The sequence below is a fragment of the Hyla sarda genome, chromosome 2 (assembly GCF_029499605.1).
Source record: "Hyla sarda isolate aHylSar1 chromosome 2, aHylSar1.hap1, whole genome shotgun sequence".
In the NCBI taxonomy this organism is placed as follows: Eukaryota; Metazoa; Chordata; class Amphibia; order Anura; family Hylidae; genus Hyla; species Hyla sarda.
In genome coordinates this window covers 363,662,928-363,682,652 of record NC_079190.1, presented here as the reverse complement: position 1 = coordinate 363,682,652, position 19,725 = coordinate 363,662,928, and the positions used below count along the sequence as shown (strand labels likewise).

At 45.2% G+C, this 19,725-nt stretch overlaps 1 protein-coding gene across 1 annotated transcript in view; it reads left to right on the top strand.

Moving 5' to 3' along the window:
* LOC130356605 (uncharacterized) overlaps positions 1–18,933 on the top strand; it is a 1,200,575-nt gene extending 1,181,642 nt beyond the window's left edge. Inside the window, exon 7 of the mRNA XM_056558369.1 lies at positions 16,540–18,933. Coding sequence (XP_056414344.1) covers positions 16,676–17,647 — 972 coding nt within the window. The 5' untranslated portion in view covers positions 16,540–16,675 and the 3' untranslated portion in view covers positions 17,648–18,933. The remainder of the gene's footprint in view (positions 1–16,539) is intronic.
* The last annotated feature ends 792 nt before the right edge of the window (positions 18,934–19,725 follow it).

The window sequence follows — 19,725 nt, the reverse complement described above, 5'->3', positions numbered from 1 at the left end:
CCCTCAATCGCCAGTCTCACTTCCTCTTCCCTGATTTCTTCTGCCAAAACATCAAGAGAGGGGTCTACCCCTGGCTCAGGAATGGTTTCAGCCAGGAAAGCCGACATCCCGTCTCGATCTAGATCCTTCCTTCCCAAGAGATGCGAGTAGAAGGATCTGACGACCTCCAAGATCCCTGATCTGGACCGATTCAGAGATCCTGTACTATCAATCAGTCCTGAAATGACTTTACTACTCACTGACATCTTACAGTTTCTGTAAGGGTCGGGCGAGCGGTACTTCCCGAAATCCCTCTCAAAAACCAAAGATGCGTGCCTATCGTACTGACACCTCATCAGCAAGGACTTCACTCTGGAGATATCCTCCCGGCTACCTCCAGTCGAGACGAGAAGCTCGAGTTTCCTCCTCAGTCCCTGATACAGGCGATACCTATTCAGGGACCTGAGGCTCGAGAGCTGGCGGAAGAACCCCGCAACCCGCTTCTTGAACATCTCCCACCACTCTGACTTACTACTACATAGGCCCAGTAAAGGTACCTGACTCTGAAGAAAATCCTCAAAGGACTGTCTTATCTCCGCTTCCTCCAGGAGGGACGAATTCAGCTTCCAATAACCTTTACCCATCCGAGGGGTCTCTGAAACATTCAAGGAAAACAAAATCATACAGTGATCGGAGAACTCCACCTCAACCACGGACACTGCAGAAGAGACAGCTTCCTCCTTCAAATAAAACCTGTCTATTCTAGACCTGCAGCTACCTCGATGATAGGTGAAACCCGCGTGGCCTGAGGGGCTCCGGATGTGGGCATCCTCTAGGCGAGCTTCCCTAACTATACTATTGAGGGCTATGCTATCATAAGCCAACCGATCATTGGAGCCTCTCCTATCTTGGGATCTCGTGACAGTATTGAAATCCCCTCCAAAGATCACCTGTCGGCTTGTAAAAAGAAAGGGCTTAATCCTCATAAAGAGATCTTTTCGTCCCCACTTGGTTTGTGGGGCGTAGATGTTAATAAGCCGGAGCTCTTGCCCCTTCATGAGGACATCTAAGATCAGGCACCTCCCCATTTCTAACTCAATAACCCGTCTGCATTCAACAGGAGCGGTAAAAAGGACCGCCACCCCACTATACGGCTCAGCCGCAAGAGACCAGTGGGAGGGGCCACGCCTCCACTCTCTCCTGGCTTTTACCAGAGAGGCTAGATCTGACAACCTGGTCTCCTGCAGATACAAAATATCGGCTTCAACACGGCCGAGAAAATCAAAGGCTGCGAATCTAGCCGTATCAGACTTTATACTGGCACAGTTAATAGATGCCAGCGTCAATGGGGTGAGTGCCGCCATCATGGGTGATTGAGATAGATGGCCCTAACCCCCTCATTTTTGTTTCTTCTTTACCCCCTCATCCCCAGATGAGGAGGCTTCCTTCTCTTTGGACCGTTTTTTAGACTCTGACTGGTCCATTTTAGAATCCCCATCTCCGCCTGGCTCCGATTTGGCCCCATCCCCTGAGGAAATTGCCCCATCAGGACAGGGCCCAGTTCCCCCTGGAGGCTTCCCCACTTCAGGCACCCCATCCCTGACCCCCCCCTCCAAGGAGGGGGAGGAGATGTCTTCAAGGACAGAGAACCGGTTAGACAGATCAATCAGAGGGGGGGCAGGTAAGCTTCCGCTTGGGACCTGGTCTGCAGCACGGGGACTAGAGGGCTCCGACCTCTTCTTTCTCCCTTTACTGCCCTTCTTTTTTGGCCGCTCTTCACCCTCCTCATCCACACTTTCACAGTGGGAGGAATCGGAAAGATTGGCCTTGCTGCCCTCTTCTTTACAGATTCTCCCCATTTCCTCATCCAGCACATTCTCCCCCAGGGTCTCAGCAGTTTCAGGACTAACCTCTGGAGCAGGGCCAGAAGCTACCCCTGCCACATGGGAACTCTCCAGTTCCCTGCTCCTTCTCCGATTAGCCTCCCGCCTCAGCTTGGCGGGACTTTTCCTCTTCACTGACCCTGTTGCACCTTCACCCGCACTCGTGCCCTCCCCAGCTGAGGCAACATTACTGCTCTCCCCAGCCAAGGTGACCGTCGCACGGGCAAAGGCGCTAGGACAACGGCTGAAAGGGTGTCCTAAGACACCACACAGATGACACCTGATCTGCCTACAGGATGCGGCAAGATGACCTACCCCACCGCACAGTGCACAGACCTGCACGGTACAGGCTGCGCTAAAGTGGGTGGGGCTGCCGCACCTGTGACAGACCTTGGGCTGCCCCTGGTAGAAAACTTGGATTCTGTCTCTCCCAAGGAAAGCAGCTGATGGGATGTGGGCAACAGTGCTCCCTGAACGCTTCAGTTTGACGGAAAACGTCCAGGCCCCAGACCAGATCCCATGTTCGTCATAGTTTTTTTTTTGGCATGTCCGTCACATCCCCATATCGGCTAAGCCAGGTCATAATGTCATAGCAAGATAGTGACTCGTTACGTGTCAAAACGGTCACTTTCTTGGCCAGATTCTGACGGGATATCGCCTTTACGGTGAAATCCCGCCAGCCGGGCTCGCTTTTCACCACCTCATAATTCGACCAGAAAAGTTCCAAACCCTCTGGCCGAACAAAGCTAATGTCAAACTCGGAAGTACCATAGGGGTGGATCAGGGCAAAGATGTCACTTGCCCTGAATTCCATCCGGAGGAGGAGCTCAACCACCTTACCCCGAGGCGGACACGCATCTTCGCCCCTCCACACTAAACGGACCACATTCCTACGGCCACTTTCCTGCCCGGATGTCGGGAGGGACCAGACCACCTCCCCATTTTGTTCTCGGAAGGCGCCTAAGCCATGTCTTTCTATCCAAAAAGACAGGTCAACCTCACCCCTCCCCTCTACATGGATTGACCTGTCTCCTCTACGTAGAGCCTCCAGGAGGCGCTGTTGCAAGTGACCCCCAGAGCCAGACGGAGATGGGGATCCCCCTGATCCCCCGGCAGTGACGCTGGCATAGCTTCTGGGAGAAGCAGTCACTACCGGGGGGGCAGTCGAACCAGGAACTGACCCAGAGGCCAAACCTGGACCCTTACTCTTAACAGAATCATCAGCCATAACACCTCTCTCTGCCATTCCACTACCACTCCTTACCTGTATTTCACTAGCACCCCTCTCTTGCACTCCTCTTGCACCCCTCTCTTGCACTCCTCTTGTACCCCTCTCTTGCACACTACTTGCACCCCTATCTTGCACTCCGCTTGCACCCCCCTCATCCACACTGCTACTACAACTCCTCCCATGCACACCACCATAACTCACATTCTGCACATTACCATTTTTATTCACATTTTTCCTTTCACTTTCATTCTTGCGTTCACTCTCCCTTGGTGTGTTACAGACTGGGCTGGCTGGGTCTTTTGCTTCATGTTTAAGGGTTGCCGGTTTCAGGAATTGTGCTGCATAGTTCTTTCTTCCTGTGTCTTGGGGTGCAGACACAGGCTCCGCCTCTGACATGGGTGGCCACGCCCCCTCGCAAAAAGACTGTCCCTCCGGACTAACTCCCGCTACAGCTGATGTGCAGGGAACCTCCCCCTTTATAGTGGAGTGCCCCCTGGCGCCAGAACCAGTACCAACCACGCCATCTAGGGGACCGCCCCCTGAACCAACAAGGTCCGGCACCCGGACACTCCCCCCCCTCACAGGAGAGTGCCCTGCAGTGCCAGGACCTGTACCGCCCACTTTAACCAGGGGACCGCCCCCCGAACGGGTGAATCTGCCGCCATTTTCCGGTGCCTGGACACCCTCCCCCCTCACAGGAGGGTGCCCTTTTTTTTCTATAGCACCCGCGGCGATTTTGGGTGCACTACTGTATCCCCCATGCTGGCCCCGCTCCACTACAGAAACGGGGTCTGGCAGATTGGGGGACCCAGCACCCTGAACCGACTTTTCAGCCGACCCAGGCTGCTGGAAGGGAGAAAAGACAAACTTAACTCCTTGTGTCTTCTTCCTCTTCTTGCCCTTTCCTTTCTTCTTCTTTCCCTTCTCCTCTGGGCCCAAATCATCCCCAAAGGAAAAGTTTTCCAGACGGGTGGGGGACTCCTGCATAACAATTGCCCGCAGGAGACCCCCATCTGCCAAGCCGCTGCCATCACTGCAGTCACTGCCGTCATCATCATCATCATCATCATCACTGGAGGGAGGTAAGGCCACCTGAGCCGGGTTTACATAGTCCTCACTGAGGGTAAGTGGGGGGTCTGGGGTAACAGTGGTGGTGGTACACACAGGTCCAGTATCCATATCCCCCTCACTCACATCCCCCTCCTCACCTCCCTCCATCTCCTCCTCCTCACTCTGGCAGTCATCTTGGTTACTCACTTGTCCTGAGACCTTCATGCCGGAGAAACGATCCTTGTTCACAAGTTTCTCGCTGAGTATCCCACCTCCCTCCACAATGTCTGATCTCAGCCTCACAATCTCATCCACCTGTTTCTTCAGAGCTCTCACCTTGGTGGAAAATGCTGCCCTCTTGGTCTTTGCTGCATTGTTTGCTTGGTAACTTGCAAACTTCAGCTCCTCTCTGAGGCCTCTTAGTTGTTTGCCGAGCTGTTCATACTGAGCCATCTTGGCCTGGATTCTGGACCCAAAGCTGGCCAGGGATTCTCTGGGCCCCTTTACCCCCCATTGCTGGGGTTCTGAGGAAACAGATGCAGATGCCTTTCCACTCCGCTGCCTGGATGAGCTTCTGCTGAAAGCTTTGCAGCTCCCAGCTGAGGTCGGGGGAGGGGGCCCCACATGGCTGTGGACCCTGGTGGATCTCCTCACCCCATCCTGACTACTGGCTGTTGCATTTTCCTTTGCACACCCCGCCAGCCGAGAACGGGGGGTGCAAGATGAAGCCCCAGCTTCCCGGGGCTCCATAGCAGGAAAACCTACCCAGGTGTCTGCCACACACCTGGGGAGGGGTGGAAGAAAATCACTGCTTCTCTGGGAAACTCTGGAGCTCAGCAGAACACACCCTCTCTCCAGAGCTGTACTCACTATTCTGCTGGTGAGGTCACTGTGTACATACATTACATTACTGATCCTGTACTGATCCCGAGTGTGTGTGGGATGGGGGTGGGGGACCGGGGGGACCAAAAAAAATTGCTTGCCCAGGGTCCAATCAAAATTAAAGATGGCCCTGTCCATTATACATACTGTACAGCAATCATACCTCGATTATACATACACTGTACAGCAAGCATACCGCCATTATACATACACTGTACAGCAAGCATACCGCCATTATACATACACTGTACAGCAAGCATACCTCCATTATACATACACTGTACAGCAATCATACCTCCATTATACATACACTGTACAGCAATCATACATACACTGTACAGCAATCATACCTCCATTATACATACACTGTACAGCAAGCATACCACCATTATACATACATTGTACAGCAATCATACCTCCATTATACATACACTGTACAGCAATCATACCTCCATTATACATACACTGTACAGCAAGCATACCTCCATTATACATACACTGTACAGCAATCATACCTCCATTATACATACACTGTACAGCAATCATACATACACTGTACAGCAATCATACCTCCAATATACATACACTGTACAGCAAGCATACCACCATTATACATACACTGTACAGCAATCATACCTCCATTATACATACACTGTACAGCAATCATACATACACTGTACAGCAATCATACCTCCATTATACATACACTGTACAGCAATCATACCACCATTATACATACACTGTACAGCAATCATACCTCCATTATACATACACTGTACAGCAATCATACATACACTGTACAGCAATCATACCTCCATTATACATACACTGTACAGCAATCATACCTCCATTATACATACACTGTACAGCAAGCATACCTCCATTATACATACACTGTACAGCAAGCATACCACCATTATACATACACTGTATAGCAATCATACCTCCATTATACATACACTGTACAGCAAGCATACCGCCATTATACATACACTGTACAGCAAGCATACCGCCATTATACATACACTGTACAGCAAGCATACCGCTATTATACATACACTGTACAGCAAGCATACATCCATTATACATACACTGTACAGCAATCATACCACCATTATACATACACTGTACAGCAATCATACCTCCATTATACTTACACTGTACAGCAAGCATACCACCATTATACATACACTGTACAGCAATCATACCTCCATTATACATACACTGTACAGCAATCATACCTCCATTATACATACACTGTACAGTAATCATACCTCCATTATACATACACTGTACAGTAATCATACCTCCATTATACATACACTGTACAGCAATCATACCTCCATTATAAATACACTGTACAGCAATCATACGTTCAGTATACATACACTGTACAGCAAGCATACCGCCATTATACATACACTGTACAGCAATCATACATTCAGTATACATACACTGTACAGCAATCATACATCCATTATACATACACTGTACAGCAATCATACCTCCATTATACATACACTGTACAGCAAGCATACCACCATTATACATACACTGTACAGCAATCATACCGCCATTATACATACACTGTACAGCAATCATACCTCCATTATACTTACACTGTACAGCAAGCATACCACCATTATACATACACTGTATAGCAATCATACCTCCATTATACATACACTGTACAGCAAGCATACCGCCATTATACATACACTGTACAGCAAGCATACCGCCATTATACATACACTGTACAGCAAGCATACCGCTATTATACATACACTGTACAGCAATCATACCACCATTATACATACACTGTACAGCAAGCATACCGCCATTATACATACACTGTACAGCAAGCATACCGCTATTATACATACACTGTACAGCAAGCATACATCCATTATACATACACTGTACAGCAAGCATACCACCATTATACATACACTGTATAGCAATCATACCTCCATTATACATACACTGTACAGCAATCATACATCCATTATACATACACTGTACAGCAAGCATACCTCCATTATACATACACTGTACAGCAAGCATACCTCCATTATACATACACTGTACAGCAATCATACCTCCATTATACATACACTGTACAGCAATCATACCTCCATTATACATACACTGTACAGTAATCATACCTCCATTATACATACACTGTACAGCAATCATACCTCCATTATACATACACTGTACAGCAATCATACGTTCAGTATACATACACTGTACAGCAAGCATACCGCCATTATACATACACTGTACAGCAATCATACATTCAGTATACATACACTGTACAGCAATCATACCACCATTATACATACACTGTACAGCAATCATACCTCCATTATACATACACTGTACAGCAAGCATACCGCCATTATACATACACTGTACAGCAATCATACCGCCATTATACATACACTGTACAGCAATCATACCTCCATTATACTTACACTGTACAGCAAGCATACCACCATTATACATACACTGTATAGCAATCATACCTCCATTATACATACACTGTACAGCAAGCATACCGCCATTATACATACACTGTACAGCAAGCATACCGCCATTATACATACACTGTACAGCAAGCATACCGCCATTATACATACAATGTACAGCAAGCATACATCCATTATACATACACTGTACAGCAATCATACCACCATTATACATACACTGTACAGCAATCATACCTCCATTATACTTACACTGTACAGCAAGCATACCACCATTATACATACACTGTATAGCAATCATACCTCCATTATACATACACTGTACAGCAATCATACATCCATTATACATACACTGTACAGCAAGCATACCTCCATTATACATACACTGTACAGCAAGCATACCGCCGTTATACATACACTGTACAGCAAGCATACCGCCATTATACATACACTGTACAGCAAGCATACATCCATTATACATACACTGTACAGCAATCATACATCCATTATACATACACTGTACAGCAATCATACCTCCATTATACATACACTGTACAGCAATCATACCGCCATTATACATACACTGTACAGCAAGCATACCGCCATTATACATACACTGTACAGCAAGCATACCACCATTATACATACACTGTACAGCAATCATACCACCATTAAACATACACTGTACAGCAAGCATACCTCCATTATACATACACTGTACAGCAATCATACATCCATTATACATACACTGTACAGCAATCATACCTCCATTATACATACACTGTACAGCAATCATACCGCCATTATACATACACTGTACAGTAATCATACCTCCATTATACTTACACTGTACAGCAAGCATACCACCATTATACATACACTGTATAGCAATCATACCTCCATTATACATACACTGTACAGCAAGCATACCGCCATTATACATACACTGTACAGCAAGCATACCGCCATTATACATACACTGTACAGCAAGCATTCCGCCATTATACATACACTGTACAGCAAGCATACATCCATTATACATACACTGTACAGCAATCATACATCCATTATACATACACTGTACAGCAATCATACCTCCATTATACATACACTGTACAGCAAGCATACCGCCATTATACATACACTGTACAGCAAGCATACCGCCATTATACATACACTGTACAGCAAGCATACATCCATTATACATACACTGTACAGCAATCATACCACCATTATACATACACTGTACAGCAATCATACATCCATTATACATACACTGTACAGCAAGCATACATCCATTATACATACACTGTACAGCAAGCATACCACCATTATACATACACTGTACAGCAATCATACATCCATTATACATACACTGTACAGCAAGCATACCACCATTATACATACACTGTACAGCAAGCATACCACCATTATACATACACTGTACAGAAAGCATACATCCATTATACATACACTGTACAGCAATCATACCTCCATTATACATACACTGTATAGCAATCATACCTCCATTATACATACACTGTACAGCAATCATACCGCCATTATACATATACTGTAAAGCAAGCATACATCCATTATACATACACTGTACAGCAAGCATACCACCATTATACATACATTGTACAGCAATCATACATCCATTATACATACACTGTACAGCAAGCATACCACCATTATACATACATTGTACAGCAATCATACCTCCATTATACATACACTGTACAGCAAGCATACCGCCATTATAATTACACTGTACAGCAATCATACCTCCATTATACATACACTGTACAGCAAGCATACCTCCATTATACATACACTGTACAGCAATCATACCTCCATTATACATACACTGTACAGCAATCTTACCTCCATTATACATACACTGTACAGCAATCATACCTCCATTATACATACACTGTCTGTGACTGTTAATGGATTGGATGTATGATTGCTGTACAGTCACAGTGTATGTAAAATGGAGGTATGATTGCTGTACAGTGTATGTATAATGGAGGTATGATTGCTGTACAGTGTATGTATAATGGAGCGTCCAATCCAAAAAAAAGCCTCCAATCCAAAAAAAAAGTTTTAATAAAGTTTTTTATTTTGTTTGTGTGTGTGTGCATGCAAGCAAGAGTGTGTGTGTGTGTTGCAAAACTACAACTCCGAGCATGCCCTTTGGCTGTCCGTGCATGCTGGGAGATGTAGTTATGCAACAGCTGGAGGCATATTGCTACAACTCCCAGCATGCCCTTTGGAAGTCCGTGCATGCTGAGGGTTGTAGTTATGCAACAGCTGAAGGCACACTGGTTGCAAAACACTTGAACGTTTTTTACTTAACTTAGTGTTTCCAAACCAGTGTGCCTCCAGCTGTTGCACAACTTCAATTCCCAGCATGCCTGGTCTGTCAGTGCATGCTGGGCGTTATAGTTTGGAGGCACAGCTGGAGGCACACGGGTTGGGAAAAAGAGTTAGGAAACGAACAATGTTTCCCAACTAGTGTGCCTCCAGTTGTTGCAAAACTATAATTCCCAGCATGGCCAGACATGCTGGAAGTTGTATTTTGGCAATATCTGAAGGGTAAGATGTTGACGAACTACAACTCCCAGCATGCTTGGGCAGTCTGGGCATGCTGGGAGTTGTAGTTTTGCAACAGCTGGAGGTCCACAGTTTGTAGACCACTGTATAATGGTCTCCAATCTGTGGTCTTCCAGATGTTACAGAACTACAACTCCCAGCATGCCTCGACAGAGTGGGCATGCTGAGATTTGTAATTTTGGAACATCTGGAAGAGCACAGATTGGAGACCATTATACAGTGGTCTCCAAACTGTGGCCCTCCAGATGTTACAAAACTACAACTCCCAGCATGCCCAGAAAGCCAAAGGCTGTCTGGGCATGCTGGGAGTTGCAGTTTTGAAACTCCCAGAGGCAGCAGTGAGATCGCTTTACGGCGATCTCACTGCTGCCAATGAAGATACCGCCCTGCTGCTGCAAACTCACCGCGGGGACGCACCACCCCCGGGACCGCCTGGAGGACGCCGCTCGTGCCGGGACCGCTCGGGACACCGCATGGCTGGGTAAGTGACGCCGGGGGACGGGTAAGGGACACTTAGCAGAGCGGTGTGTGTCCCGATCCCCGTGATCCGGACTCACACACCGCGCTGCTAAGTATTCTCATAGCGAAATGCTGCTATCAGCGATCGCTGGGGGGGGGGGGGGGGTGAAACCCCCCGTGGTCACATGGTAAGATGGCTGGCTATCAGTGATAGCCACCATCTTACTGGGCGCTGGGGAAAAGTATAACGGAAAGCAGTAAATTGTAAAAATAAAAGGAGAATGATCTACAGTGTTAAGTGGATTACAAAGCTATTTTAATGTGACGGAGCTTGTTCAATGATAAGTTATCAAACATTTCCTATGTAAATGTATTAAATTTTTGGATCATAAAATAACAATATCAATATACAAGTGATCTAATGAATAACTGAACTGTAAACAAATATTCTATATGCAAATTATTTTAAAAGTGCTTTGGAATAACCAAGGAGTAAAAATATAAAGCAAACCAAATGAGGAATTGAGATAGGAAAGTAAAAACATTCTGGTGGTTCCTTAGTAGAACTTTCCTTCAGAAATAGAAAGGATTGCTACGTGCAGTTAAAGTTGGCTTATATTTATGGGGAAAAAAGACGCACTTGCGTCAAAATTTTTGGTGCAAAGGAAAAGAACGCAGGTAATAAATCCATGTGTACTATAGATGTCACTCCAAGGTACCCTGATTCAGCCACATCTGGACGACATGCTCTACCAAAACGTGCGCAAAAAAATGCGCAAAAAAAAGGGCTTGCGCAAAATTTTGCGCAAAAAAATACACACAAAACAAGGGTAAAATCTTTGATACATGTCCCACTGCCTCTATATACACATACACTGCCCCTTTATACACACATAGCCATCATACACATACACAGCTACTTTATGCATATACACTGCCACTATATATACACACACTGCCATCATACACACATATACAGCCACTATATACACATACACTGCCACTATATATACACACACCCATCATAAATATATACACTGCCTCTATATACACACACTCCCCCTTTATACACACATGGCCATCATACACAGCTACTATATGCATATACACTGCCACTATATATAGACACACCCATCATAAATATATACACTGCCTCTATATACACACACTGCCCCTTTATACACACATGGCCATAATACACACATATACAGACACTATATACACATACACTGCCACTGTATATACACAAACATCCATCATAAATATATACACTGCCTCTACATACACACATATACAGCGACTATATACACATACACTGCCACTGTATATACACACACATCCATCAAAAATATATACACTGCTTCTATATACACACACTCCCCGTTTATACACACATAGCCATCATACACATACACAGCTTCTATATCCATATACACTGCCACTATATAGACACAGACTGCCATCATACACATATATACAGCCACTATATAAACATACACTGCCACTGTATATACACACACAGCCATCATAAATATATACACTGCTTCTATATACACATGCACTGCCCCTTTATACACACATGGCCATATATACACAGCTTCTATATACACACATGGCCATCATACACATACACAGCTTCTATATACATATACACTGCCACTATATAGACACACACTGCCATCGTACACACATATACAGCCACTATATACACTGTCACGGTATATACACACACATCCATCATAAAGATATACACTGCCTCTATATACACATACACTGCCACTGTATATACACACATCCATCATAAATATATACACTGCCTCTATATACGTACACTGGGGGACATGTATCAAAGATTTTACCCCTGTTTTGTGTGTATTTTTTTGCGCAAAATTTTGCGCAAGCCCTTTTTTTTGCGCACGTTTTGGTAGAGCATGTCCTCCAGATGTGGCTGAATCAGGGTACCTTGGAGTGACATCTATAGTACACATGGATTTATTACCTGCGTTCTTTTCCTTTGCACCAAAAATTTTGACGCAAGTGCGTCTTTTTCCCCGTAAATATAAGCCAACTTTAACTGCACGTAGCAATCCTTTCTATTTCTGAAGGAAAGTTCTACTAAGGAACCACCAGAATGTTTTTACTTTCCTATCTCAATTCCTCATTTGGTTTGCTTTCTATTGCTTTTTACTCCTTGGTTATTCCAAAGCACTTTAAAAATAATTTGCATATAGAATATTTGTTTACAGTTCAGTTATTCATTAGATCACTTGTATATTGTTATTTTATGATCCAACAATTTAATACATTTACATAGGAAATGTTTGATAACTTATCATTGAACAAGCTCCGTCACATTAAAATAGCTTTGTATCCACTTAACACTGCAGATCATTCTCCTTTTATTTAAAAAATTTACTGCTTTCCGTTATACTTTTCCCCAGCGCCCGGTAACCCCCCCCCCCCCCCAGCAATCGCTGCTATCAGCTAGTCAAATATGACTAGCTAATAGCAGCGTTTTGCAATGAGAATACTTAGCAGCGCGGTGTGTGAGTCCGGATCACAGGGATCGGGACACACACCGCTTTGCTAAGTGTCCCTTACCCGTCCCCCGGCGTCACTTACCCGGCCATGCGGTGACATGAGCGGTCCCGGTGCGAGCGGCGTCCTCCAGGCGGTCCCGGGGGTGGTGCTTCCCCGCGGTGAGTTTGCAGCAGGGCGGCATCTTCATTGGCAGCAGGGAGATCGCCGTAAAGTGATCTCACTGCTGCCTCTGGGAGTTTCAAAACTGCAACTCCCAGCATGCCCAGACAGCCTTTGGCTTTCTGGGCATGCTGGGAGTTGTAGTTTTGCAACATCTGGAGGGCCACAGTTTTGAGACCACTGTATAATTGTCTCCAATCTGTGCTCTTCCAGATGTTCCAAAATTACAAATCTCAGCATGCCCACTCTGTCGAGGCATGCTGGGAGTTGTAGTTCTGTAACATCTGGAAGACCACAGATTGGAGATCATTATACAGGGGTCTACAAACTGTGGACCTCCAGCTGTTGCAAAACTACAACTCCCAGCATGCCCAGACTGCCCAAGCATGCTGGGAGTTGAAATACAACTTCCAGCATGTCTGGCCATGCTGGGAATTATAGTTTTGCAACAGCTGAAGGCACACTGGTTGCGAAACACTGAGTCTGTTTCCGTGTTTCGCAACCAGTGTGCCTCCAGCTGTTGCAAAACTACAACTCCCAGCATGCACGGACAGCCAAAGGGCATGCTCGGAGTTGTAGTTTTGCAACAGCTGGATGTCCCCCCCCCCCTCCCCCCAATGTGAATGGACAGGGTACACTCACATGGGCATGGGGGTTTACAGGGAGTGCTGCAAGATTGAGATGCAGCAAACTCGCTGTCAACCCCCGCCGGTGTGACTGTACCCTAAAAACACTACACTTAAATAAAATAAGTAAAAAACACTATATATACACATACCGCTACACAGCCCCCCTCCCCTCCCCAATAAATATGAACAATGTCTGGGACGGCACGGTTTCCAAAATGGAGCCTCCAGCTGTTGTAAAACAACAACTCCCAGTATTGCCGGACAGCCATTGACTGTCCAGGCATGTTGGGAGTTTTGCAACAGCTGGAGGCACCCTGTTTGTTAAACTCTGGCATAGAATACCCCTATGTCTACCCCTATGCAAAACCCTAATTTAGGCCTCAAATGCGCATGGCGGTCTCTCACTTTGGAGCCCTGTCGTATTTCAAGGCAACATTTTAGGGACACATATGGGGTATCGCCGTACTCAGGAGAAATTGCCTTACAGATTTCTGATGGCTTTTTCTCCTTTTACCCATTATGAAAAGGAACAGTTGGAGTCTACACCAGTATGTTAGTGTATAAAAATAAAATTATTTACACTGACATGCAGGTGTTGCCGCATACTTTACATTTTCACAAGAGGTAAAAGGGAAAAAAGATCCCCATTTTTTGGGACACAATTTAGCCAGAGTACGGAGATACCACATATGTGGGCGCAAAGTGCTCTGCGGGCGCACAACAAGGCCCATAAGGTAGAGTGCACCATGTACATTTGAGGTGATTTGCACAGGGGTGTCACAGATGTTAAATGAAGAATAAGGACATTGGTATAATTGATGTGTTATAATTGGGTGCAAAAAGTGGTATTATTGTGAGATTAAAACTCTACATAATGAAGAAAAAAAATTCTAAAACTAATAACGAGGACACACTTACTGTTTAGGTGCAGATACGCTGCAGACAAAGCTCCTACTAAATAGAGCTGCGGTGTAAATTTATGCTCTGAGGAGAATTCTAAATTTAAACGCAATTCAAGAAAGTAGCTGCGCAAGAATGATAAATTTAACGCAGCTGCGCCAAATTTAGACAACAGGCTAAAAAACTTCTATTATACACTGGAAATGATACATGTCCCCCATTGCCCCTATATATACACATGGCCATTATATACACAGCTTCTATATGCATATACACTGCCACTATATAGACACACACTGCCATCATACACACATATACAGCCACTATATACACATACAATGCCACTGTATATACACACACATCCATCATAAATATATACACTGCTTCTATATACACTCACTGCCCCTTTATACACACATGGCCATCATACACATACACAGCTGCTATATGCATATACACTGCCACTATATAGACACACACTGCCATCATACACACATATACAGCCACTATATACACATAAACTGCCACTGTATATACACACACAGCCATCATAAATATATACACTGCCTCTATATACACATACACTGCCCCTTTGTACACACATGGCCATCATACACATACACAGCTTCTATATGCATATACACTGCCACTATATAGACACACACTGCCATCATACACACATATACAGCCACTATATACACATACACTGCCACTGTATATACACACACACATCCATCATAAATATATACACTGCCTCTATATACACACACTGCCCCTTTATACACACATGGCCATCATATACACAGCTTCTATATGCATATACACTGCCATTATATAGACACACACTGCCATCATACACACATATACAGCCACTATATACACATACACTGCCACTGTATATACACACACATCCATCATAAATATATACACTGCCTCTATATACACACACTGCCCATTTATACACACATAGCCATCATACACACATACACAGCTTCTATATGCATATACACTGTCACTATATAGACACACACTGCCATCATACACACATATACATCCACTATATACACATACACTGCCACTGTATATATACACACACCCATCATAAATATACACACTAGGGGACATGTATCAAAGATTTTACCCCTGTTTTGTGTGTATTTTTTTGCGCAAAATTTTACGCAAGCCCTTTTTTTTTGCGCACGTTTTGGTAGAGCATGTCCTCCAGATGTGCCTGAATCAGGGTACCTTGGAGCTGCATATATAGTACACATGGCCTTATTACCTGCGTACTTTTCCTTTGCACCAAATATTTTGACGCAAGTGCGTCTTTTCCCCCGTAAATATAAGCCAACTTTAACTGCACGTAGCAATCCTTTCTATTTCTGAAGGAAAGTTCTACTAAGGAACCACCAGAATGTTTTAACTTTTCTATCTCAATTCCTCATTTGGTTTGCTTTATATTGCTTTTTACTCCTTGGTTATTCCAAAGCACTTTTAAAATAATTTGCATATAGAATATTTGTTTACAGTTCAGTTATTCATTAGATCACTTGTATATTGGTATTGTTATTTTATGATCCAACAATTTAATACATTTACATAGGAAATGTTTGATAGCTTACTTATCATTGAACAAGCTCCGTCACATTAAAATAGCTTTGTAATCCACTTAACACTGTAGATCATTCTCCTTATATTTTTAAAATTTACTACTTTAGAGGGAGGCGCATGCGCGCGGCTCACGCAGGAGGACGGTGTTGATGTGAGCTCCGTGCTGACTGTGGCCTACTAGCCTTTCTAAGCGCCGGAAAACAGCTCCTCAGACCCGGAGACCCCACTAAAGCCTTGGGGAATATGCCCCGGTCGCAGCAGAAGAAAAAGCATCACCTGACTCAGCGTTTATCGCAGTCTATCCCCGACTTATTCCGGACCAGCTCGCGTTCCAAGATGGCGGCGTCCCGCTCGAGCTCGCCTGTGGAGCACTCAGAGGAGGAGACTCCGGACCCTGGGGACCTTACGCCTGCATCCATGTTTAGGAATATACAGCGCATGTTCCGCACCGAACTTACCAAGGCCGTGACTGATCCCTCCTCTCAACTGCAGGAATTGGGGCAGAGAGTTGCGGATACAGAGGCGCGAGTGGATGACTTGGCGGAGGCGGTGGAAGCCGACAAGAAGGAGCTGGAGGATCACTCATCGCAGCTTCAGGCCCTCGAGCTGAAACTCGAGGACTTAGAAAACAGGTCACGCCGCGCCAATCTGCGCATAAGAGGATTACCGGAGGAGGTGACGGACCTGACTAAGACCATCACTTCTCTGTTCTTCGAGCTGGTCCCGCATCTGGAACCGGAGATGCTGCCGTTCGATAGGATCCACAGAGCGCTCTCACGCCCCAAAAATCCGGATCTCCCCCGAGACGTCATCTTGAAACTACATTACCCGGAGGTGAGAGATATGATTTTACAGGCTGCCAGGAATGTCACTGCCCTGCCGGGAGTTCCTGCTACGGTCCATATCTATTCTGATTTGGCCCCCTCCACCTTAGCAAGACGTCGGGACTTTAGACCTGTCATCCTGGCACTCCAGAAGGAGGGGATCCGTTATAGATGGGGATTCCCCTTCTCGCTATCTTTCCAGATAAAGGGGCACTCTCACACTGTCCGCACATACTCAGAGGCACAAGAGGTACTCACCCGGGCACGTATACCCCTGGTTGATCAACCCCCTCTCCCGCAGCGCCCGAGCAGGGCTTCCCGTGCCTGGACCCCAGTTGGCAAAGATGGCCGTGCATCTAAACAACAGAAAGGCACTCGGCCGCCTATATGACTTGAGTGACTAGATGGCCATCTGCGGTCATGTTTTCTATCCTGGAAGGGTGCCTCCTTGCTTGGGGACTGCATTTAATGTATATTTGTTAAGGACTGCCGTGAAGGGACACTGCCTCCTACTTGCCTAGGACTATGTTTTACTCGGGACAGTCTCTGAATTCGTTTTGGTTATGGCTAGGCCGCATGTCGGGCCAGTGTGCCTCATCCCTCCATGGGGGGTTTAGGAGCCTTACTAGACAGTCACTGGTTGCTGCCTGGTGGTCCTAGGATCTGGACTTCTGTTTGTTTTGTTTTATATATGTATATCTGTTTGTCTGTTTTTTGTTTTCCTCTTAGGTACGCACCTGCGTGACTTACTGGTCGTGGGGTGTAAGCGGGGTAATATACGGCCAGACTCCTTTTTAGATGTTGGTTACAATTCTATACCATTGTTATGTTTAACAAGCGTAACTATCTTCTGCCTTGTCCATGGCTAAGGTTATATCTCATAATGTCCGGGGATTTAACTCCCCACTTAAACGTAAGAAAGCTGTTTTAGATTATACTAAATTACAACCTGACCTGATTTATATACAGGAAACGCATTTCACTCAGTCGTCCAGTCCTTCATTTTTTCATAAGTCATACCGTAGATTCTACATCTCCTCGTTCACGTCTAAATGTAGGGGAGTCATGATTTTGATACGTGACTCCTTTCCATTTATAGTGGATCAGGTACAGACGGATCCCGAGGGGAGGTTTTTGCTGATATTGAGAACGTTGTATGACAAAAAATTATGCTTATTTAATGTGTATGCACCCACCGATGCCCCTATGCAATTTTTCTTGGATGCTTGTAGAATGCTTGAAAAGGTAGAATACGATCAACTGGTATGGGCTCGTGATTTTAACATGGTATATGATGGGAGGTTAGACAGATCCAATGTGGCTCCTCTCCGCAGGCCGGCCAGCCAGCAACGTTTATTACGCCAATCATTTGTTAATCTTAGTCTCACTGATGCTTGGCGTGAACATAATGGGACTACTAGGGGATATTCGTATTATTCTCCGGCTAAAAGTCATTATACCAGAATAGACTGGATATTGTTGAATGTGATGCTATTGCCGAGCTTATTATTTGCTAAACATGTACCATCTGTCTGGTCTGATCACGACATGGTGTATGCTATGATTGACTTTCTATCACCATTTCGCTGTCCATTCAGCTTGAACGAAGCTTTACTCACCATGCCCCGAGTGAGAGATCAGCTAGAGTCTGACCTCACCCTTTACTTTAGCCAGAATTCTACCCCAGATGCATTACCAGCTTGGATATGGATGGCTCATAAGCCTTACATCCAAGGTCGTATTATTTCTATTGCTACTGGTCTTAAAAGGGATCGTACGCATCTGAGGGCAGCATTGGAGGCTAAACTAAATAGGCTGACCTATGCTCATCAACAGGACCCCTCTCAGTCCTTATACACTTCACTAAAAGAGACCAGGACGAGACTGGACGCACTAAAGTCAGTTTCTGTTGAGAAAGCAATTAGGTGGACTAAGGCCACTTACTACAAATACGCTAATAAGCCTGATCGCCTGTTAGCCATGATGTTGAGGAAAACTGCATCATTTAATCGAGTTCACTGCTTACAGTTGCGTCCTGGTCTCAAAACCTCTCATCCTGTCAAGATCTACGCTGCATTTAATCAGTTCTACTCTAGTTTGTATGCTGCATCCTCGGGCTCCTCTCCTGATTCCTCTTCCCTGAACTCCTTCCTATCTTCTGTGAACTTACCTTCTTTGACACCTGAAGCCAGAGAGACTCTAAATTCACCATTCACACTTGAGGAGGTGCAGGATGCCATAGCACGATTAAAATTAGGGAAGTCCCCGGGGCCGGACGGCCTTACTGCTGCATATTACAAGAAATCAATCCTTGCCCAGCACTTACTAACCTTCTTTAATGCTCTGCGCTCTGAGACGTCCCTACCTCCCGAGTTCTTAGACGCTATGATTACAGTTATACCTAAACCCAACTGCGACCACCTTAATGTCTCCAATTATCGTCCAATATCGTTGTTGAACGTAGACACA